The 24,002-nt window shown below is 39.6% G+C and overlaps 1 protein-coding gene across 8 annotated transcripts; it reads right to left on the bottom strand.

Annotated features, from left to right (window-relative positions):
• Nucleotides 1-5,251: 5,251 nt before the first annotated feature.
• Nucleotides 5,252-17,142, bottom strand: insig2 (insulin induced gene 2). Of its 8 annotated transcripts, none has more exons than XM_049594903.1 (9): nucleotides 16,994-17,142; nucleotides 16,465-16,485; nucleotides 16,313-16,366; nucleotides 15,114-15,326; nucleotides 14,362-14,534; nucleotides 10,027-10,151; nucleotides 9,531-9,697; nucleotides 7,445-7,544; nucleotides 5,252-7,244 (listed from the first exon to the last, which is right to left on the bottom strand). In XM_049594903.1, the coding sequence occupies exons 4-9, from the start codon at nucleotides 15,233-15,235 to the stop codon at nucleotides 7,203-7,205; spliced, it is 729 nt and encodes a 242-aa protein (XP_049450860.1). In that variant the 5' UTR covers nucleotides 15,236-15,326; nucleotides 16,313-16,366; nucleotides 16,465-16,485; nucleotides 16,994-17,142; the 3' UTR covers nucleotides 5,252-7,202. The 8 variants fall into 8 exon arrangements, with proteins under 8 accessions (XP_049450860.1, XP_049450864.1, XP_049450857.1 ...); XM_049594907.1 differs by having other exon boundaries at nucleotides 15,114-15,243; XM_049594900.1 differs by lacking the exon at nucleotides 16,465-16,485 and having other exon boundaries at nucleotides 16,313-16,403.
• Nucleotides 17,143-24,002: the final 6,860 nt, after the last annotated feature.

Genomic DNA, 24,002 nt, shown 5'->3' with positions numbered 1-24,002 from the left:
TTGCTAAATAGGTTTGGATGCAAGTGAGGTGGGGTGGTAACTGCTATTGCAGCTCTTGCCACCCCATAGATACGCCCCTGTCTAAGACAAAATGTGGCCACTGATGTCACTAACTTAAATCTAGATTTGGATGAAAGTACCTAACCAGTAGGCCAACCTGAATCATCATACTCAGGATTTTTAAAGAGGTGTATCAAAGTGTTGACCAAAACAGAAAAATTAGTGGGAGCAGATGTATGTGGACAGCAGCAATTGGCTCCCTTTGAATGTTTCCTCCTCAGCAAATATGTGAGAGCTCTCAACCTTGCCTCCTGACCCTCATTCTGTGAAAGGAGATAATTGCTTGTCAGGAATAAATAAAGAGATTAATGAATTCATTAGCGGTGGGGAGTTTAGCTCTTCAGAGCAGCACTTACTGCTATGACACATCACGCCTATTGTTTTACTACCTAGTTAGCCTTGAACAATAACATTCACACAGCAAATTGCCTCATACGCTCATGTAAACCGCAGAGAAACAGTGTCCTTATCCTGGAATTTAGCAATAACGCAAACAAAGGCTCTTTAAATCCCGATTATTCATCTTAATTACTTTTGTCTATATGAGCCTGTGTCTATGGGAGCTGCTACAAGACAGGACACATTAATCCACATTAGCAGTGAACACTGTACCAGTTGATGTGTGCAGTTTTGCAGTGGCACTACGGTTTGTGTTTCAGAGTTTGTGCCAGATACGTCGTACTAATTAGCTGCAGCTTCAAATAGACAATTCAGTTTATCTTTTGAGATATCCCACACAAATTCTGGTCAAAGTTCAAATAGTTTTATTTTTGGACTGTTCACATAGATGTCGACGATGTGAAAAAGGGGGAGGCAATTCAAATAATTTTTTAATCATTAATCAGTTTTTCATTTTGGTGTAAAGGAGGGGCATACAAATTCAAATACTTGTATTTTGTAAATACATAACTACGTTTGCATGAACTAACTTCATCTCCAAATTTTAACTCTTACCTTTCAAACATGGGTAGGTTTTAAAAATCGAATAACTCATTTGTGGTGGAGGGAGCGTCATACCCCCCATTCCCCCAGCTCAAGGAAAAATATTTGTAGCTTCAGGGAGGATCAAAATAAAAAACAAAACAAAACAAAACATAAAAATTAAAAAAATAAAAATCAGCAAAAATCTTCTTGAATGAAACTTGATGGGTATCCTTTATGAACCGTAGCTGTTGAATACCTAAAATATATGATAGTGGGTAATTGAGATCAATAGGTACAATTTAAAGTAGGACCAAATAAAGCACCTTGGGTGTGTGTTAAGATAGTTTGTATGATCCTGTGTAACTCACTGCTTTATCTTAATATTTACAGATTAGCATTGAACTAACACAACAAACTGACAGTTTGTTATAGACAATTTGCATTGTGTTTTCACTGGGTTACGTATAGTGTTATGAGTGTGAAGAATTTTCAGGAAAAAAATCCCTTAGGATCCTGTGTCTTCCTGGTCTGTCATGCATATATTCCTTTGTTCTTAGGTTGGTTTGATAATTCACTGTTGGTTTGGTAATTAACTACTTCACCATTCAGAGCTGCTGTCCACGAAATTCACCTACACATCCAGTTTAGCAGTGTTAAAGTCCTCTGTGCATGCAGTAGGTGGTATTTGCATGGGTGGATTGACAGCCCTCCTAGTAGAAACTAATTCAAAATACAGAATACATGGGTTGAGAATAAAAACAGGGAACCCTTGTGTATCTGGAAGAGGTATGACTGGAGCATTCAAGGGACATTTTTAACATTGGTCTTATTAGAGTTACAGCATTTAAATAAACTATAAAAACAGTGTTATGTTATATTCCGTGACACAGGTTAGATGATGTGAAAAAACATGATGGAGAAACCTTTTTAATGCATTCTTAGAAGAGTAGTATATTTTATATCAGCATTGCAGCAACTGTAATTTTTCAGAAATATGATAACTTGTTTTACTTCCTTTAGGATGAATTGTGTAGTGGTCAAACAGTTCCACTCACTGAAGCAACCTCTGAAACCTGAACATGTGCAATTTGTTGGTTTAATAAAGACTTAATGGCCATTTGGTAACTGCCTCTGATGTCTGTTTACCTGATACAGGCTACATGTCTCATCCAGACAGTAACACAAGCAGTTTAAAGTGCAGTGGAGAATGCATACCTGATGACGGAAGTGGAGGTCTGCAAGAGTAGAAATCTGCAGGGAAAATATACTGTAGAAATGGATAAAAGATTATTGTAAAAGTATTGTCAGGGAATCCGGTGAGTTTAACAAGATTCCAACAGTGTCCTGGCCAAGATAGCAGCAATACAAGTTCCTACAACTCATATAAGATAGCTGACAAAAACACTGCATGTAACAAAATCAGAATTAAACACAAATCATATTGTGAATAATGAATGAAGTGGGATTTCATCATAGAAAAAAACATAATGCCCTTAAACAAAACAAGAGCTATTAAAAGACATTGAAATGAGCTAGACCAATCTAAAATATAAAATTAATGAGGCTGACAAAACAAAATAGCCCAGACAGAAGAAAGAACACAATGACTAGAATATAAAGATATAAGTTCCCTCTATGCTTGTGAAAAGAGAATACTAAGGGGGTGGTGCAAAAAGGGAGGGGCACATCAAATAATTTTTTAAGCACTGGGGAGAGACTTGAATTTTTCTGTTTTGGCTTAGGTGAGGGGCATACAAATTTAAATTGTTGTATTTTACCATCCCACTTTAAAGACAAAATGCCTTCCAAACCTGCAAGACCTGTTTTTGTTTATTTGTTTTATTTAGATTGGCCAAAATGACACAATAAGCATCATAGCTAGAACCTGTAAAAACAGAAATTGTTGGATGTTTAAATTTCCATCAGCTCTTCATATCTGGCAGGAAAAACACAACCAAATGTGAGTTGAAAAAATGGTTATATTTAATCAAAATCATTTTATTCTACATTTTATTTAAAATTTGGCCAAAAATAAAATGTTTGTAACTAACCAGAATGCACAACAAGAGTGAAAAACTGAGACTTTTTTCAACTGCAGGATTTCATCTTCAACTTTTAACTTTGAACATTTAAACATAAAAGGGTAAGTTTTAAAAATCTAATAACTAATCTATGGTGGAGCATTATACATTTTCCCCCAGACACTCAGGGGGACTCAAGGAAAATATTTGTAGCTTCAGGGAGAGTCATGAATATTATAAGTTTTGTGACCTCCCTCTCTCTGCTTTCTGCTTGTGAGACTGGTTGGCCTCCTGGCTTTGGAGCTGCTAGGTGGGGTTGGTGATGTCATCAGGAAGCAACCTGTACCTGGGTATATCTCCTGTTTCTGCCCATCTGCTGTGAACGTTTGTGGTTTAAAAGATGACATGCCATATCCTCTGCTACTTTATTAATTCACAAACTAAAATTCCCAATCTCCTTTGAGAAATCGCAAATATCCAATATATTCAACTCAAGTAAAAAGAATTTCATTCAATTTATAATTCCTCTTGTCAAACCCTACTATGACCTGAAACAATCACCTGTTTCCTCTGTAGTTAAGTGATAAGGTGGTTTATGTGTCATGCAGATGTTGAGCATTCTTGCTCTCGCCATGCTGCAGGTGGTCTGAATCTTTGCATTTTTCAGGATAACTATTATTTTTCACACAGTAGCACTATTTGTGTATAAATTAATAGACATGGGATGCCTTCCAGATCTTAAAAGAAATATTCAATACAGATGTAGTCAAGCAAAACACAACATACATTCTGATTAATAAATATGCTGAGTGTAAGTTTACAGGTATTCATACAGTGCATATCTCTAAGCCATAATGTATCAATGTATATAATCATAAGTGGTTGGGGTATGACCTCATTTATTTGATGGGACAGTGGTAGTATCAAAGGTTGTGAGAGAGAGAGGGGATGACATGCAGCAAAGGGCTGCAGGTTGGAATCAAGCCTGTGACCAGTGTGGCAAGGATGTAGCCTTTGTACATGGGGCACCTGCTCCAGCAGGTGAGCTACTCAGCGCCCTGACTTTGTGGGTTTTATTTTACATATCTATTTATATTTATTTAGTTTTGTTTTTGTTTTTTACTCTCCCTGAAGTTACAAATATTTTCCTTGAGCCCCCCTGAGTGTCTGGGGGAAAATGTATAATGCTCCACCATAAATTAGTTATTAGATTTTTAAAACTTACCCTTTTATGTTTAAATGTTAAAAGTTGGAGATGAAATCCTGCAGTTGAAAAAAGTCTCAGTTTTTCACTCTTGTTGTGCATACTGGTTAGTTAAAAACAGTTTATTTTTGCCAAATTTTAAATAAAATGTAGAATAAAATGATTTTGATTAAATATAACAATTTTCAACTCACATTTGGTTGTGTTTTTCCTGCCAAACATGAAGAGCTGATGGAAATTTAAAAATCCAACAACTTCTGTTTTCGCAGGTTCTGACTATGATGCTTATTGTGTCATTTTGGCCAATTGAAACAAAACAAACAAACAAACAAAAACAGGCCTTGCAGGTTTGGAAGGCATTTTGTCTTTAAAAATGGGACGGTAAAATAAGTGTAAAATACAACAATTTAAATTTGTATGCCCCTCTCCTAAGCCAAAATAAAAAACTCAAGTCTCTCCCCAGTGCTTAAAAAATTATTTGATGTGCCCCTCCCTTTTTGCACCACCCCCTTAGTATTCTCTTTTCACAAGCATAGAGGGAACTTATATCTTTATATTCTAGTCATTGTGTTCTTTCTTCTGTCTGGGCTATTTTGTTTTGTCAGTCTCATTAATTTTATATTTTAGACTGGTCTATCTTATTTCAATGTCTTTTAATAGCTCTTGTTTTGTTTAAGGGCATTATGTTTTTTTCTATGATGAAATCCCACTTCATTCATTATTCACAATATGATTTGTGTTTAATTCTGATTTTGTTACATGCAGTGTTTTTGTTAGCTATCTTACATGAGTTGTAGGAACTTGTATTGCTGCTATCTTGGCCAGGACACTCTTGGAATCTTGTTAATCTCACTGTGGATTTCCTGACAATACTTTTACAATAATCTTTTATCCATTTCTACAGTATATTTTCCCTGCAGATTTCTACTCTTGCAGACCTCCACTTCCGTCATCAGGTATGCATCCTCCACTGCACTTTAAACTGCTTGTGTTACTGTCTGGATGAGACATGTAGCCTGTATCAGGTAAACAGACATCAGAGGCAGTTACCAAATGGTCATTAAGTCTTTATTAAACCAACAAATTGCACATGTTCAGGTTTCAGAGGTTGCTTCAGTGAGTGGAACTGTTTGACCACTACACAATTCATCCTAAAGGAAGTAAAACAAGTTATCATATTTCTGAAAAATTACAGTTGCTGCAATGCTGATATAAAATATACTACTCTTCTAAGAATGCATTAAAAAGGTTTCTCCATCATGTTTTTTCACATCATCTAACCTGTATCACGGAATATAACATAACACTGTTTTTATAGTTTATTTAAATGCTGTAACTCTAATAAGACCAATGTTAAAAATGTCCCTTGAATGCTCCAGTCATACCTCTTCCAGATACACAAGGGTTCCCTGTTTTTATTCTCAGCCCATGTATTCTGTATTTTGAATTAGTTTCTACTAGGAGGGCTGTCAATCCACCCATGCAAATACCACCTACTGCATGCACAGAGGACTTTAACACTGCTAAACTGGATGTGTAGGTGAATTTCGTGGACAGCAGCTCTGAATGGTGAAGTAGTTAATTACCAAACCAACAGTGAATTATCAAACCAACCTAAGAACAAAGGAATATATGCATGACAGACCAGGAGGACACAGGATCCTAAGGGATTTTTTTTCTGAAAATTCCTCACACTCATAACACTATACGTAATCCAGTGAAAACACAATGCAAATTGTCTATAACAAACTGTCAGTTCGTTGTGTTAGTTCAATGCTAATCTGTAAATATTAAGATAACGCAGTGAGTTACACAGGATCATACAAACTATCTTAACACACACCCAAGGTGCTTTATTTGGTCCTACTTTAAGTTGTACCTATTGATCTCAATTACCCACTGTCATATATTTTAGGTATTCAACAGCTATGGTTCATAAAGGGTACCCATCAAGTTTCAGTCAAGAAGACAATAGTTGGGAAATTTGGCATTTCTGCTGCTCTGGGGAAAGCAAACACCACTTGTTGCCCTTTTTTATTTTTTAACCAGGAAGCTGTAAAGGCTACAGATGTGTATCTGGATAAATCTTATTCCCTGAAATTAAGACTAATAATCAAATACATAAATGGTCCTACAACAAAGTAATTCTTTCAGGATATAATATTCAAGACTGTGTTCATGTATGGATGACCTTAATTTCCTAAGTCTGCGTATATTCCAACTGTACCATTCACTTTCAACCAAAACGCTTTGAGCTTTACATATTCAATAAGAAAGCACTGTCCTTCATATCTGATACTGTATAGACAGGGCAGGTGTAGCTGTCAGAGATCCACTACAGGTGAACATCAAACACCCTGTGTCCTCACAGCCAGTGCAGTACACATCATCATTCCTTTATCAAACCTCACTGTAGATATAAGCTAATTTCATCGAATAGAAGGTGTGGTATACAGATGCATATCTTTTTAGATATAAGTTAACTTGGCTGTGTGTTTCCCACTGATTCGTGAAGGATGTGAAAGACTCAGGAGATAAGAGCAGGCTTTAAAACTGATCTCCTGTGTGACTGTGTTTGGCACAAAGGAGCCAAAGCCTTCAAACACTGGAGCTGATCTGAAGAACGACAGACGCTTCGCCACTAATCCCCGCTGCAGGTAAGAAGAGATAAACTGCACCAAAGAAGAAAAAAAAACACAACAAACTCTGCACTCATTGTTCAATTCAGCTCAGGTTAAAATGTCACCGGGCAGTAGCCACCTCAAGCTCTGAATGGCCTGACAAGAGCCAATCAAAAATACTGTCTTGTCCAGCGGAAACCACCAGGCAGCCAATCAGGAGCTCAGGTCTCACTGACAAGACTATCTGGCTCATTTGGGGGCCAGCCAGTCCTGGCCTATGCTGCATGCAGATGTTCTCCAGCAGCCAGCCTCTAGCTTTGAGGTGGTGCAAAGACAATGCCATTCTGAGCACAGGCCTGGTGGAGAGATCCCTCAGTCCTGATGGGTCTTTTCCTGAATGAATTTGTACTCGTACTGAAAAACAAACAAACAAACAAACAAAAACAAGAGTGCAGGAAACAGTCACTGAACAGCTGAATCCACATTGATGGCCAGTTTCTATGAGTACATAACACTATCTGATACTTTTCTTATCAATTTACTGTCCATTTGAAGAAAGGAGCGTGAAACTAATACTAATTCAACATAATTTTTTGCAAAGCATAAGGTCTTACCAAGGCAAGCTGCCGTCCTATGTTTCCCATAGTTATAACCCCCGCAAAGAAGATGCAAGGTAACCAGGAGCGAATATACAGGAAGTCTGGAGAAGTATACCTGCACAGAGAGGAAGCACATGACAGCAACTCCTAACTCTTTCAACAATACATACACACACTTAACTTTAATCAATGTTTTGCTCTGACTGACTATTTAACAATAGGGTTAAATTCACCATACATTTTTAAGCAGAAGGAATCAAGTTTTCAAATACCAAAAAGAAACTGTTTCAGCTTTGTGTGGAAAACGTTGATTTGTCATCAGAAATGCACTCCAGCAATTTTTAAAGTCAAACTGAAATCCCTGTTACTCATTTAGCAAACCATTTTTTTAAAATCTATTTTTGTATTAACCTGCAAACACTTTGATTGAGGAATCTTAGCCAGGCTAGGCATCGCTGGTGGAAGATGTACAGAGTCTTTTGCATTGGACCTACACAAAATCGTCAAATTTGTTGAAGTGACGTGAAAAAAAGCTTGTTTTAAAAAACTTTGAAAAATAAAAAACTATAATGTGGTGCATACATTCATATTCACCCCCGTTGCTATGACGCCCCTGAATAAAGGTGTTTTCACATATAGTCCTTTTTAATTCTTTCCCCCTAAAGATGACCAAAAAGTGAATCGACAGAAAAGGGGCTCAGCTCTCTTGGAGTGTTCACATATGTGCAAAAAATGCTGAGTCACCACTCTGAGTCCGTTTAAAGGGCTGAAAAGGACCAATTGTGAAAACACCCAAAGTGTCACATGATCTCAGTACATATACACCTGATCTGAAAGGCCCCCAGAGTGTGCAACACCACTAAGCACGTTTACCACCAAGCAAGTGGCAACATGAAGACCAATACCCCTTTTCGACAGTCACGGGCTGGCTTGGCTTGGTTTGGGCCATCAGCCCAGTGTGGCAGGTATTTGCATTTCCATTACTACAGGGCTGCCAAAAGTTCCACTTATTCAGTGATACACATTTCATTTCCTGTAGATTCTCCACAATAAAAGTCCCCTGTTATTTTGCTATATAAAAACTTTTATTGTTAAGCAGCAAAATCAGGAAATGTTGAGTTTTCAAGCAGCAACTTCACACAACTTACAACACAACTGAAAGCGAACAAGAAACAGTAAAATAAAGCACCTAAAGTAAAAGGATGCAGGAGAGAAACTATAGTTCAAATCACAGAGATTCATTTAGAAGCTACAAAGAGATGACTGGGAAGCTACAGAGAGCTGAATACACAAAGACTTTTAAAAAGCCTTTCTCTCTGGTCTCCTGTGGTTTGTTTGTGGGGGAGAAGCAGGGTTGTCAGGGGTTGGCTATGGTCAGCAAGACATCACCGCTACCTGCCCTGCTTTTGGACCTAATCTGGAGATGGTTGTTCTCCGTTTGACATGACACAGTGCATCTAACCTAATGATGGAAATGCAAATCTGCACAGCGTGGCTTGACTCAGCACATACAAGGAGCTCTCCAAACAGGTCAGGGACGAAGTTGTGGAGAAATACAGATCAAGGTTGGGGTTCTAAGTTATGAAACTTAGTTTAAGATCTCACTGAACACCATTAAATCCATTATTAAAAAAAATAAACAAACAATCAACAAAAAAAACAATAATATGGCACCACAACAAACCTGCAAAGAGAGAACTGCCCACAAAAACTCAAGGACCAGTCAAAGAGAGACAAGAGATCAACAATAACTATATGTGAAGGAGCTGGAAAGTTCCAGAGCATAAAGTGGAGTATCTGTCCATTGGACCACTTTGACCACCACGTTTAAGTTAATCATTTTTTTGAAATTTAAAACTAGTTTTTTATTTTTTTCCCACTTCACCAACTGTGACTATTTTGTGTAGGCCTATTACAAAAAGTCCAAAAACCAATCCTTTTAAATTATAGGTTGTAATGCAACAAAATAGGAAAAACACCAGGGCGGTTGAATACTTTTTCACCTGCATCCTCTTCTTCGTCCTCCCTGTTCATGTTCCAGTTTTTTATCCATTTGCTTCTACACCATATCAATATGCAAACTAGTTGGGAAGGAACTTACTGAAAGACTCCATTATAAACCAGGAGTTGAGTGGCCAGTGTTGCCAACACGGCGATGCTGATTCCCAGGCCAAAGCCGCTGCGGGAGCGGTCAAACGTCCACCACAAACCAATGGAGAGCGCCGCCAGAGTCAGAGACAGCTGGACGTTGTTGGCAAAGTCCACTTTCTGACAGAGGTATAGTCAAGGACCAGGCAGTCAACAGCTGGTGGTTAAAAACTTCATTTAAACAGCTGTGTTGGAGTGCAGTGGTGCTGTGGAGATGTATGTACAGCTTTACCTTTACAGCTTTACCTTACCTTACCTGAGAAAAAAAGTACAGCATGCACTGCATTAAATACTGGTGTGCAGTACACACACAAACCACTGCCTACACTGAAAGGGGAAAAAATGTCTAGTCTATCAAAGTTTTAGACGGACTAATTGTTTTTACGCCAACATTTAAGAACTGAACAGAACAACAATAGATGCATAAAGCCTCCAAACTTTAAGGATACAGCACTTGCATGGTTGATACCCACAAACACAGCCACGCAGCGCATCACACTGGACCATTCCCGCTTGAACTTGTGTGGCTCACCCAGACGGCTGTCGATACAGGGGTACAACAACCCAATCATCGCTGCAAGGGGAGAAAGGGATGGAGAATAAACAGAACAGAAAAACAAGAGGACACCCCAGCAATTTTCACTACTGTGGTGCGGTCACCATGTATGCTGGTATTGTTTTGCTGAGAAAAGGAATTCAGATAGCATACATACTATTCTGACAGTATACACATACAGCCATGGAAGGATTATTGAATGAGCCTACCAAGCCCAAAGGTTCAGGGCCCCCCAGACCAGAGACTCCATTTGATGTGACTGTTTAACATTTCTTGTTGGAAATTAATCAACCACAAAGAGGTTCAAAACAGCCATGGAGAGACACAGAGTAACAGGCAGAGACAGGTAACACAGGCAAAAATGTTTGAGATGATAACACTTCACTGCCTCTGTTAAATACACCATAATCTGATATGCGTCTGTTCTTACATTCGGTCACTGCTGTCAAGGCTTCTTTTGACAGTGAGCCAATCAGCCAATCAAATTCAAGCAAAACTGTGGCTGTATATGAAAACAGGATTTTGACTGGACAGCTGCTCCATGCTACTTCACGTAAAGTTGATGAGTCATTACTGAAGGTCAGCTGACTTAAAGCATGGATGAATGAATAAATGGATGAATGAATGAATGAATGAATCTGAATATGTCTAATATGCTTAAAAAGAAATTGCCAATTATCTTATTTGCTGGCAAAAAAGCTAATTTCACACACTGCCATTGGTATCATGAAAAACAGGAAAAGACTGCAGTGATTTGCTCACAGCTCACATGCTGATAACCTCTAGCCTAACTAATGTGGCTCCAAAACAAATTAACCTCTGCACTGTCAACAAAAAGCAGGAGCCCTACTCTGGGGAACGAAGCATAGTATGTGTATTAGCAACAAGTGAAAGCAACAGGCTCCTGCAGGAGCCATGGTGTGTCTGGGGAGGAAAACAGCCTAGGGCTGTTGTGCTTTGTGCTGAGCCGCTTGGGAACAGACAGTGCTGCGCTGTATTTCCATCCACAGCTCTACACCCAAGGGACAACATTTCAATAACGCTGGCTAGTCGAGCCTGATGGGCATGTTGTGCATTCATATATAAGACTGTGCATATATGTGTGTGCAGTTATACTCCTGCATGTATACTCTTATGCAATTGCATTAAATAATTCTGTAGTTTCTATTTGTTCATCTCAGGAAAATCAAAAATATCTCATTGCACTTTGATTAATTGTAGTGTCTACATAGATAAAGTTAATCAATACAGCTCTGCACTCTTAAAGGAGCTATACAGTACAGGCCAAAAGTTTGGACACACCTTCTCATTCAATGCGTTTTCTTTATTTTCATGACTATTTACATTGTAGATTCTCACTGAAGGCATTAAAACTATGAATGAACACATGTGGAGTTATGTACTTAACAAAAAAAGGTGAAATAACTGAAAATATGTTTTATATTCTAGTTTCTTCAAAATAGCCACCCTTTGCTCTGATTACTGCTTTGCACACTCTTGGCATTCTCTCCATGAGCTTCAAGAGCTATTCACCTGAAATGGTTTCCACTTCACAGGTGTGCCTTATCAGGGTTAATTAGTGGAATTTCTTGCTTTATCAATGGGGCTGGGACCATCAGTTGTGTTGTGCAGAAGTCAGGTTAATACACAGCCGACAGCCCTATTGGACAACTGTTAAAATTCATATTATGGCAAGAACCAATCAGCTAACTAAAGAAAAACCAGTGGCCATCATTACTTTAAGAAATGAAGGTCAGTCAGTCCGGAAAATTGCAAAAACTTTAAATGTGTCCCCAAGTGGAGTCGCAAAAACCATCAAGCGCTACAACGAAACTGGCACACATGAGGACCGACCCAGGAAAGGAAGACCAAGAGTCACCTCTGCTTCTGAGGATAAGTTCATCCGAGTCACCAGCCTCAGAAATCGCAAGTTAACAGCAGCTCAGATCAGAGAGCAGATGAATGCCACACAGAGTTCTAGCAGCAGACCCATCTCTAGAACAACTGTTGGCCTTTTGGCCTGTACTGTATGTAAGAAATCTAAAGCAAATAGTCGTAAATTCATCCTAATATTTCACAGAAAATAAGGAATAATGTTAATATAACATACTGATCTCACCGACAACAATAGTACAGCCAGAATATTCGCATTAAAAAAAAAAAAAATTACGGTCTGCAAATCATGTTTATGTTTTGAATTTGTGTTTTGGCCTGTTGTGCCACCCACTGCCATCTACCAGTCACGCAGTCAGTAGAGTCTCAGCATCCGGGTTGCTAGTAGTTACGACTGAGCTACAATGGCTGATGGTGCGACTAAACCCAAACGACCTTGTTATGATTCCCAAAAACGCCAAGACAAAACTCCAGGCAAAGCGAGGGTCTATATAGGAGATGCTTTTGAATGGTGGAGACGGTTTAAAGCGGAGAAGAATTTGAAATCGGATGTCGAAGTGGCTACTCTCATATTTTAAAAAATGAACAGTTATGATGCACTCTACACTCTACTCTCAGTCGCCCCCCAGGGTATTTGTGTACTTACCCTTCAGTGTCGTGTCAAAACTTGTGTGAATGTGCTTTCTATGTTTTTTTATGTGTTTGTTTTTACCTACCTGCAAAGCAAATTTCCCTTTGGGGACAATAAAGTTGAAAGTTGAAGTTGAAGCTGAAGTCTCCTCGACAGGTAAGCTTTAGCCAAAGTTGGCTAACTAGCATCATAGCTAGACGGGGATGGACATTTTGAATACTTTCAACTGTTATTCATTTTCGATCGTACATTGTAGCCCATGTGCAGGTGGGTCATCGACCCGACTGATTTTTTTGAGAAACAAACGTTAGCAGCACGGCAAGCAGCATTCGCAGTGTCCCGGTACATAGCTTAGCAGCCGGCTCCTCCTCTGCTGTATCCCAGCAGCAGCGTTAGCAGCAGAGAAACCGGACTTGCTCCAACGGTCCGCTGGAAAACCGAAGATCAAGGACGCAGCAACGCGGCCCTGCCACGGCAGCTGCCCATGGGCAAACAAATCAGTCTCCAGCGTGCCGCTGTCCAGCAACCTCAAATCTGTAGGGGAGGGGCGTAGACACGACTCGCAGCAGTATTTTGAATTTGAGTGCAGTAACCGTTTTGGCCACATTCTTACATACAGCGCCTTTAAGGCCTTGTCAAATAGTAAGGATTAGAATTTTAGCTTTGATTGAAGTTATGGTTACAGTTATTTGTAATGAGATTTATGATAGGGGTGGAAATATTAGGAAATCTTACAGTATGTTTTTGATTCTTGGTATCATGATTTTATTCAGAATTGATTTGCACTTCAGAATTGATTCTTGATTCTTGATATAAAAGAGGGCATTATTTGGCATTATTTGTCTGTTAGACTAGTGCACTAGGTGCCAAATCATGCGCTCGTGTTTAGGCTACTGATATGCATTATTAAACTTAACTGGTAGTTTGCTAACTGATCTTGATAAGGGATACTGCAGAAATGAACAAAAAAAGCAGAGAACAGTGTAATTTACAGAATTTGTCTGTGTGTTCTGGTGTCAGAGAGCTCAACTGTGCTGTTAATTAAATTGTCCACATTGTCTCCAGCTGTGGAAAACACACCCTTCCCTGCAATGCTAGCACAAAGGAAGTCCCTTCTAATCCACAATACTGTGCCAGAGCCACAGGTCCCTTGAAATTAAACTGGACTGAGTTATTTCCTTCACCTAATCACAGTTGAAGTTTTAAGTTTAAGTTCTGTAAAAGGCTGCAGTGAGTGTTTGCTGGCTGGCTTGTTTGCACTGTGCCTTCAAAATACAATTCTACCCTTTTTGTTCTGCTAACATCACATTGTCAACAACGTAGGCATTTCTGGAATCTGTGAATCAGTAAGAATCAAAACATGTAGTTCTTGAGATACAGTTTAGAATCCAAACTCATCGTGAGAAAAATATTACATCTATGGCACCGCCATTAAAAACAGACTGTCTGAAATGAGGAACTGTTTCCAAAAGCAGTTGTTTTTAATTGGTTGAGAAAAGTACTCAAAGTTATTAAGTACTTTGAAAAAAACGCGTGGCAGAACTACACTACCTCTCATTTCAGTTGACTCTCAGCTGAAGGCCCCATCCTTGACACATGTCATACAATACACTGCATGGCAGCTTTGATGGTCTGTTTTCATCTTACAGACGAAAATATAGCAGACAGGATTTTTTTCACATTATGCGAGGGGGGTTCACATACCTGAGGCTGTGCCACAGCAGGGCGGCACCCACCAAGCTGAAGAGAAGATGCTGCTGATGACATCGGGTGGAAAGAGGGTGACATTTCTCTGCACCTGAAGTAAGTTCAGCACCAGGGCCAGAAAGACACCCACGGTAAACAGCATGACCCCTCGGATCACCAGGTTGGTAGTCCTACAATATGGAGCAAAAGCAGTCAGGAGACTAGGAAAATGCCTGCAGTGATTCGTTTTATACTGAAAACTCGCACAACATGATAATAAGAATGCAAGGCCTCAAAGTCCATTAATACAGTGTACTGTATCCTATGCGGACTCCTACATATCCTCCCATGGTTATCTTACATATGGCTATGACAACAACATTTCCGTTCATTCATTTTCCGTAACCGATTATCCTATTGGGAGTTGCAGGGGGGTTGGAGCCTATCCCAGCTGTCACTGGGCGAGAGGCGGGGTACACCCTGGATGGGTCACCAGACTATCACAGGGCTAACATAGAGACAGCGGGGACAGCGGGGAGAACATGCAAACTCTGCACAGAAGGGCTCCCCCAACCTGGGTTTGAGCCCCCCACCCTGCGTTCGAACTTGAAACCCTCTTGCTGTGAGATGACAATGCTAACCACTGCACCACCATGCCACATCCACTGCACTGCTCTACACTGGTTTAAAAAAAAAAAAACATATCCCTGCCTTTGGTCATCATGTTGCTCTTTTTACAGTAAGTTCAAGTGAGAAGACATGCAGCTAACCTGTTGGTGATGACTGAGATATAGGGCCCCCGGAAAGGCTGTGACGTCTGCCCGGGCCCCGACCACTGCTGCTGGCCACTGGTCACTGTGCTGTCGCTCATAGCTGTCAGTGTTCGGGACATTCATAAGCCTAGGTCAGGAAAATATATAACAGTGTGTGACGTCTTTATCCACCAGTGACTTTAATGTCCTCCCCTGACATCACAGACCAAGCTGAAAAACAAGAACAAGCAGGGAATCAAGAAAGACCAAAGAATCCACCCTAAAACACAACTAACATCTTGCTTTTAATTTCAGTGATCTTAGACAACCTGTGTCCACATACATATACATACATCTGTCATCCTAGCTGCGGCGTCAGACCATCAGTTTTTAAAGGTAATACTTTTTGACACAAGTGACAGTTCTGGAGTAGCGGCACTGAAAATGGGGTGATATTTCATCCAAATGAAGTGAATAAAGGGCTTCCAGTAGGTTTGAGCAATATCAACTCAATTCAGTATGTATGATTTATGGAGTAAAACTATCAATAACAAAATATTTGAATTTATGAATGCATTTGTATTATCTACAAAAGACTTGCAAAATATTGTTTCAAAATATTAAATATAATATACGTAGATACACTGTGCAATCCACAAATAAACAACCTACTATACTTACTATATAACTACATAATGTGTTACATTATCCATACAGTGTATTTATTGCAAGTCTTTGCTCTCCCATGCACTCTGGTACTATTTGTAACCCTGTCTCTACAGTTAACAGTAAAAATCTGACCTTTATATAGATATTGCCTGTTATTTTCTGTGTGAAGGCTATATACACTCTGTTGCCAGTTAATGGGTCCACTTTCCTAAACTAATGCAGACAGTCCTGCAACACATCCTACCTTGCAACATTACATTCTGTCAATATATATTTTTTGTTTTGCTTTGGGTTTCCTTTTTTTGTTGTTTTTTCATTCCTACATGTCTGTACATAATAGCTTAATGTCAATGTTATTTTCATTCAGATATATGTCCATGGGGATCTTTCTGTACATGTTCTTCACACTGTGTATATTAAAAGCTACTGAGAATCCAAGTGAACTTATCCATTTGCTTACAGGGATAGTTCAGTTTTGTTAAAGTGGGGCTGTATGGGATACTTAGCCATAATCAGTATATTACATACAGTAGATGTGATTGGCTCACCCTCAGTTTGGAGAAGCAGGCTGGAGTCCGACATGGAGGCTAAGCAATGTACTGCTGTGGAGGGGTCAGCAACAAAATATATTTTAGCCACCTAAAAAAAATCAGTATCAGTTTAAGTGTAAGCCATATTGAGAGTGGTTTCACTGCTTTACCTTAATGTCAGACAGTGAATTCTGATGGGAAAATGAAGCCATTATATTGCTCTCATCAATACCAGACTCTTTTAAGAAAAACAGTGATTTTACATTGCTGAGCACAGGAGTTGCTGGCCTACCGCTGACTCAAACAGATATTTGGTTTGTATTGTTGCTTGACTTTGGCGTTTAAAAGGGCTAGTTTGGATTACCTTAAGTCAAACAATAACACAAACTAACTAAATAGGGGCTGCTGCAGCAATTAACTGGCTACCTGACGAACTTAGCCTAACTGCTAATCATGAAGCAGCGTCAACAGCATTTGCCTGTTTTCACTAACGTTACCGACTGCTGATGAATGCGTTTAAAATGGGCATTGAAACACCAGAATTATGGTAAACAGTAAAAATTGTGTACGAGGCGGATGTGCTAGGTTAGTTATCCCGACGGTAGTTGGCTAGCCTGATTATGGGGAATAGCTAGCTAAAGTGCATTTGTCATTAACAGCCGTCGTAGCGAACTGACTGAGATCAAAGATAACCCTTACCTTATGTTGAAAGACAGCTTCCAATACAATTAGACATTCCATATGACATTTACATAGCCGATCTTATAACACTAGGTTGCAATACATGAAAATGTCCATCGACCTCCAGCTTCTCTCCCTACTGAGACTACTTCCGGCTGTAAGATGAATGAACACCGAACAGGCGAACAGCCAATCGGCGTCTAAAACCATGACGTAACGACGTTACACAAAACTGATGTATCACGTGAGTTCACGTCGGAGGATTGACCTAACCAGAGATATTAGATAAAGCTGACTTAACCTCAAAAAGAATCCTGCTGAAGTCACAGACAGGGCCCATAAATGTTAAATATAAAGTCATTAATTTAACCTGAAAATCAAGTGATAGTGGAAATATCATGTTTAAAGTAGTACACTGGAGAGAACTATATGTTTTTTTTTCTAGCAGTTTAAAGAACAATGTCCTTTGTGACTTCTTGTAAAATTGATGTGAAATTGATTAAAACTCTTCAAAAGACTAGTGTAAAGTCTCAGTTTTCAAATATAAAGAGCTGTGTGCTGCAGTCATTCCTCTCAGACAAACATAGTTTTTTTGGGGGGTGGGGTGGGGGATTCCCTGCAGCACATTTGATGTGCTCTCGTGGTCTAACAGGCTTACAGAGATGCAGATGTGAGAAAGTCACAGTACGGAGTGGATCACTCTTAATCCTCAATCCCATTTACACTCCATTTTGTATTCAGCATGCTGAGGCCTGCTGCTCACGATGGGGTTTCAGGGATTGTATCTGGCTACACAATAGTTTGAATATAAACAGACTATCCATGCTCTCCCATTTCACCATAGCTCAGTTAACTTTATCACGGTTAACTGTAGTTTTCATGATACAGATGTCAAACTCAGAGCAAGCTGCTGTTGTTGCCTGTGATGATGCCAAACAAGTGAAGGTGGAAGGAAAGACGAAAAAAGGGTGACACAGGGCTACTAGTTCTTAAGATCAAAACAAATTAGAACTAGGCTTCTTAATACTATGCAGGATTTTCTTATAAAACAAGTAAATACTCAAAAAATGGCAATGTCTCTCAATCATCACTTATAACCCACTCTTAGCATGTGGCGGTACCCTCTGCCTGGATTATTTTATTTTTATTTTTATTTTTATTCTTGTTCGGGATGTTCCTGGGCACAGCGCTCAGGTAAGGTCAGAGCTTCATAAAAGTACCGACCAGGTGCCAGACTGCAAGCAGCAGGCATCCAATCGAAAGCTACAAAAAATTGAAGACAACGCAAAAACAACAACAAAAAACAACGCAAATATAACGAACAACAGCCAATCTAGGGTTGGCTTCACTCTCAGTAGCGATATTGTTTACAATCAGCAACCAACAACTCCTGCACAGCATACCTTGAATTATTTAGCCTATATTTATTTAAAGTCTTGCATAAAGTAAATTAGATTTAAGCATAATTTCAGCACATAAAACTGGACTGTGCATTGTTTTCAGTCTGCTGGGCTGAGCCTAATACTTTTAGAAAAAAGCTGTTATTCTGCAAAAATCCAAACAGCTTACATTAAAAGAGATACATTTAGATCATGGGGCCTCAGGGAGATGTGATTTACAGAACATATAATCAGATAGTTGAATGAATAATTAAAATGTAAAATTTTGTGGTTTTGTCAGCACTCAAGTTTTGTTGCTGACCGGTCAAAAATTTGTGCAGAGTTTCCTAATTAAACAAACTGATATGCATTTGCCATAAAATTGCAAACCATAACTAGTTTTAAAAAGTTATGAAAACATAAACCAAACAACAACAAAGAGAGAAAACATAACAAGGATCACTAACATTTAGGGACAGTTCATTACTTATGAGGGGGAAGGGGGTGGTGCAAAGAGGAGGAGGCATGTTGAATAAATTTTAAAGCATTGCAGAGGGACTTTGGAGGGACGTTTTTTATTCTGACTTAGGGGAGGAGCATACGATTTTAAATGGTTGTATTTTGTATTTATTTTACAGCAGATTTTTAAAGAAAAAATGTCTTAGGGCATTACACCATTTATCATAGTCAGAAACTGTAAAAACCCATATTACCGTTGGATTTTAACATTTCTGACAGTCCTTGGAAACATCATGTGCTACAAACGCTTCCATCAGAAAAAAAAAAACCATAACCAAATCTGAGCTTAAAATAGTGATATTTCATCAGAAATTACTTTATTCTATGTATCATTTAAAATTTAGCAAAAAATAAATCGTTTGCAGGAACTAACCCGCATGCACAACAACAGTAGACAATGGCCAGAGAAAATGATTGAAACATGGCTACAACTCATTATCCCCAGACTCAGCCAGCTACAGTGATTAATTTATGCTTCTGACATTTATTTTTTATGTAATGAGATGACTCGGCAGGTTCTATGTACTGTGCTACTCACAGTCCCATGGGAGACTCACTTAACCCTAATAATTAGAGTGATAAAGGAAGTCTGGTAGGTAAGAGGAGGGTATGGGGGCTTTTGATTAGTTGTCAAGGGCTACTTGGAGGCCCCCTGACACAGCCAGAGAATATCCAGGGATTCAATTCATCATTCTGCCTGTGCCAAATGCTAAGGGCCTTTTCATTATCAGACCACTGAGTCCCACTGTCGTCTCCTTCAGTATAAATGTGAATGATGGCGTGTGCAGGGTGCTGATGGAGGGGTGGGGCCAGGCCCTCATCGTAAATGTCATCCCCATTGGACCGTTGCAGGTCCCAGCTCCAAAATAATAGGCCCTGTGACCTCTCTGTTGTCTATAATTAACCTCTAACCCCTCCCTCCTGGCCTCATCCACCAATCCCCGGGCAGCCATGATGTGGGAGATGCTTTTTGCCAAGCCTCTTATACCTCGGCTCCCGATTCTCTCACTAAGCACTAGGCACACGAGGCATAAATTGGGAAAAGGGTGTGGGAGCAACAAAAGGAAATATATGTTGTATGTCAGTGAATGCGTCACATGTTTTGGATGACCTGAGCACTCTGCATTATAAGGCCTAAAATTAAATCTTTTAAAAATGTAGATATCCCTGACAGGACCTGAGAAAAATTAGAGTCAGGGTCATCATGACATACAAGAATGTGAAATCTTTGTTTTTTAAGGTAAAATCAAAATAAAAACTAATTTCCAAATTCGTCTTTGTCAGAGTGGAGAATCTGATTTCAACTGTGCACCTTACAACAACCTCCACCCACAGGGCACTCAGAAGAAATGTGGAGTTCCCTCTTACACTGAGTGTTTGACATTCCCTCTCTGTCTGTGTGTGTGCTTGACATCCTCTGAATCTGCATTAACCACAGCTGTACCATGTCTCCAGCAGCAGGGGAATAACCACGTTCTAGACAGACAAGCTTGGCTAAAAAGAGAAAAGAGGAATGATCTGGAGAACACAGGTACCTCCTGTGTGCAGGCATACTGACATTTACCACAACAATGAAGCATCCAACAAGCAAAGTCTGGCAACGGTAGGTGTTGGCTAAATAACCCCAAATCACAATAGAAAGTCAAATGATCCCTAATGGCTGGAGCTGACACCTGTACATAATGACATTTTGAGGATGCACACACAGACAATTACAGGAGAAGAATCACACAAGGAGGAAATGAGACATGGTGGTGGTGGTGGTGGTGGTGGGTGGGGTGGGGGGGTGGGGGGGGGGGTCTCTGTCTTTAGCAGCAGCGTGGGTAAACGGCATCTCTCATCTTCAGCCAGTGGAAAACAGAGAGGAGTCATTTGTGGTGCACGATTGTCTGTGCAATTTCTTGGGACTTGGAGTAGGAAATGCAAATGCCCTGTTGCTGGCAGCAGCATGGAAGCTATGCCAGCATGTGTGTGGCATATTGAATGATAATGACAAAGCAGGCTGTATCCCTTGTGAGCAAGCCTGCGGAACAATGATTACAGATTGGCCGGTGTGTCCTTAGCATCACAAGGGACTCTGATTCTAATGCTAATCAGAGCTACTGCCCATTGAAATATATCTGTACTTGCAAGGCAAGAGGAAATAAGATGGAATATCCCAGTAAGGCTGCAACTGTGTAATGAAGCCCTTCTTATTTTGATATTTTAGCCCACAGGAATTTGGAGTGGCTTTTGTCAGGCTTAACCTATTGCACCCCCTGCTGGCCTGAGGCTGGTACCAGGGTGATACAGGCTTATTTTGTTCTAGATGCAATTATCCGTCACCAGGTGAAAATTTTGATGTATGAGCTTGTTGGTATCCTGTGTTATTCAGTTTGTTATTTGAGGGAGAGAGCATGTTAATGATGCTGCATCTTCGTCTGTTGGTTAGATCATACAGGCACATGCTAATCCAGTCTCAATATACAAGGCACACACACACACCTAGTGGGATTCATCCTAGGTTCAGATTTTTCCACTCTCATCCCCCCTGCTCCATCAGCCTGAATCAGTCACACTCTCTCCCCCCCACCTTTCCTCTTTGAATGTACTTTATTTTCATTCCGAGGAGAGAAACAAGAAGGAGAGCCGAGGCACAGTGATGCTCAGCTGCACACTCAATGTAGGTTAATGGAAGGGAGGAGAGTCTGAGCTCAGGCCACCTCCGATTGGCTGGCTGGCGATGTGCAGCTTCTCCGCAGCACAACCTGTCACTGTTAATCAAGGGGCATCTCTTAACAGCCAGCCAGGGCTATCAGAGAGGTGAGCCCATTGCTATTCAGGATGAAACAGATGATAAATCATTTGTACATAATTAGTGCTCAGCAAGGTTACAACTGACACGTATTTTCATCTTAATTAGGAGGGAAATTTGTTCCATTAATTTAATTTGGTGCGCATGAGCGCCTCTGCACCTAACTAAGTTAATCTTACACCTGTCAGGGTGGGAATGGTGTTGGGCCTTGGATTACGGAGGGAATGGATAAGAGTCCTCTCTCAGATTGTTTCACACACCTCCAAGCCAATTGGACTGTAGTGAAGCAGCAGTGGCAAATAAACCTGCAGCTTTGAACATCTGCTGCTGTGTGGTAAAGTAACTGCTAGGGGCATTTAACTCCATGTTACTGTTCTTCAGTCAGCTTGGAATTAGTGTGTATGATGATAAATATAGACAGATAAAGCTTGTCTTCCACAAACACACTGCAAAAACTGATCAGGGAACAGAAAATAAGTCAGTATTGTATCCTCGATGCCTTGCAGCCAACCAATAAGGTGGGCATAAATGCTCCTTCATCCTAAAACAAATATTTAAGCAGATCCCACAAATGGGCATTATGGAGAAAAACATGTTCCATCACAGGGGGTTGTAGGCCATTCATACCCCCAGCTGTCTGATTTACAGCCATAGCAGCCTCCATATATTTGAGTGAGAATCACTGTCTGATCTCGTTGCAGTCCAACAGGCAGGAGTAAGTCCAAGGACTAGGTCCCTTTTCATCGTTGAGAGCCGTATGAAGCTGTAGTAATTGCCCCAAAGAGGTGGTTCAATAGAGAAGAAGATGGAGAATGACTGATTTAGTAACTATAAGGTTTCTAATGGAATTCTCCACTGCCTCTTGGGCACTCAAGCTGACAACCATTACCTGAACTGATGCATAGTCCATTACAGGATCCCCCACTTTAATAGAGTGTCTATCATGTGAAATACAGAGATGTCAGGTGCCAAAGCATGCACTCTCACCCATGTGTGAAGGTTTAACCCAACTGTAACAGCTTTTCTTTTAGACACTGCTGAATGACCTCACAAATGTATTGAAAACCAACAGAGAAAGAGAGAAGAGGTGAGGCACAAACTTGGAAAATGCTGTTGTTGGATGCTGTATCACTCCTAACTGTGATCGTCACCCTCTTTCAGGACAGGTAGTGTGGTGCTACTGACTTAAGGGCGACCAGCCTGCAGCATGTCTGCAGACCTGGTGCTCAGCCGGCTGTGGCACTCGACATCATTCAAATAGGTTTTAATGACACATTTTCATCTAGCAACCTGTAAAAATGCCAAAATACCAGGTTGTTCAAGTTAATTTTTGCTTTTGATTGACAGCAGGAAAATATTAAATGTAAAGTGATCCAAAAAGTGTGTGTGTGTAACTGAAAAAGCATTTAACTGCAATGTGAATGCAATGCAAACAGAGTAGCAAATTTTGAATATTTCCCCAAACGGAATGATTGGTTATTGTTGATATTAGGGTTGCAATTTAAGGTTATTTCCAGATTAGTTGGGATGAAATAATCACTTATTATTATGATTATTATTCACTTATTATTTACTAGACAAATTGTTTGGTCTGAAATGTCAGAAACAACAGAAAATCACAATTTCCTAACGTTCAGCATTTGTCCGATAAACAATCCAAAACGCAAAGATATGTATTTTACTATCATATAATAAAGAAAAGCAAAAAATCTTACAGTTGTACCGTGTTACAGTCGTGCAAGGTTGCTTGAAAAACAATGAAATCAATTAATCAACTTTTCTTTTGGTTGACTTTTCAAATAACTGATCAACCATTTCAGCTCTATACATTATTGGTAATACAGCTGAGTATTATTTGAAATGTTTTTATGTTTGTGCCAACACAGTGCCTTAGTTTCATTACCAATAGTGAATATTGCAATACTTTTTTGATAACTTACTTTGGTTGTCTGCAGCACCCCCCAAATCTCCCATATTGTGAAAAGTCAGATTTCATTTTTAGCAGCATTAGCATCTCAGCATTAAACTTGTGAATACTAAGTACATTCACTCTATTTAGTAAATGCTGTACTGCAAGAACAATTTTGAGGTACTTAATATTCTCACATTCAGCTGCATATTTCTGCTCAATTATATCTCAGAGGAAAATATTATACTTTTTCTCCACGGTTTCTCTAACAGCTACAGTTATTAATATAAAATATACATTACTACAATGTACAATATTTATACCATACATTGAACTACCTAGTATATAATGTAGGTGAAATGAGAACTTCTACCAGCAACATTAAAATACTGGTAAGACATAAATGTATCAATAATAGTACTTCAG

The sequence above is a fragment of the Epinephelus fuscoguttatus genome, linkage group LG13 (assembly GCF_011397635.1).
Source record: "Epinephelus fuscoguttatus linkage group LG13, E.fuscoguttatus.final_Chr_v1".
Taxonomy (NCBI): domain Eukaryota; kingdom Metazoa; phylum Chordata; class Actinopteri; order Perciformes; family Serranidae; genus Epinephelus; species Epinephelus fuscoguttatus.
Note: the sequence above shows the minus strand (reverse complement) of the source record. Positions and strands in the feature narration are given on the sequence as shown.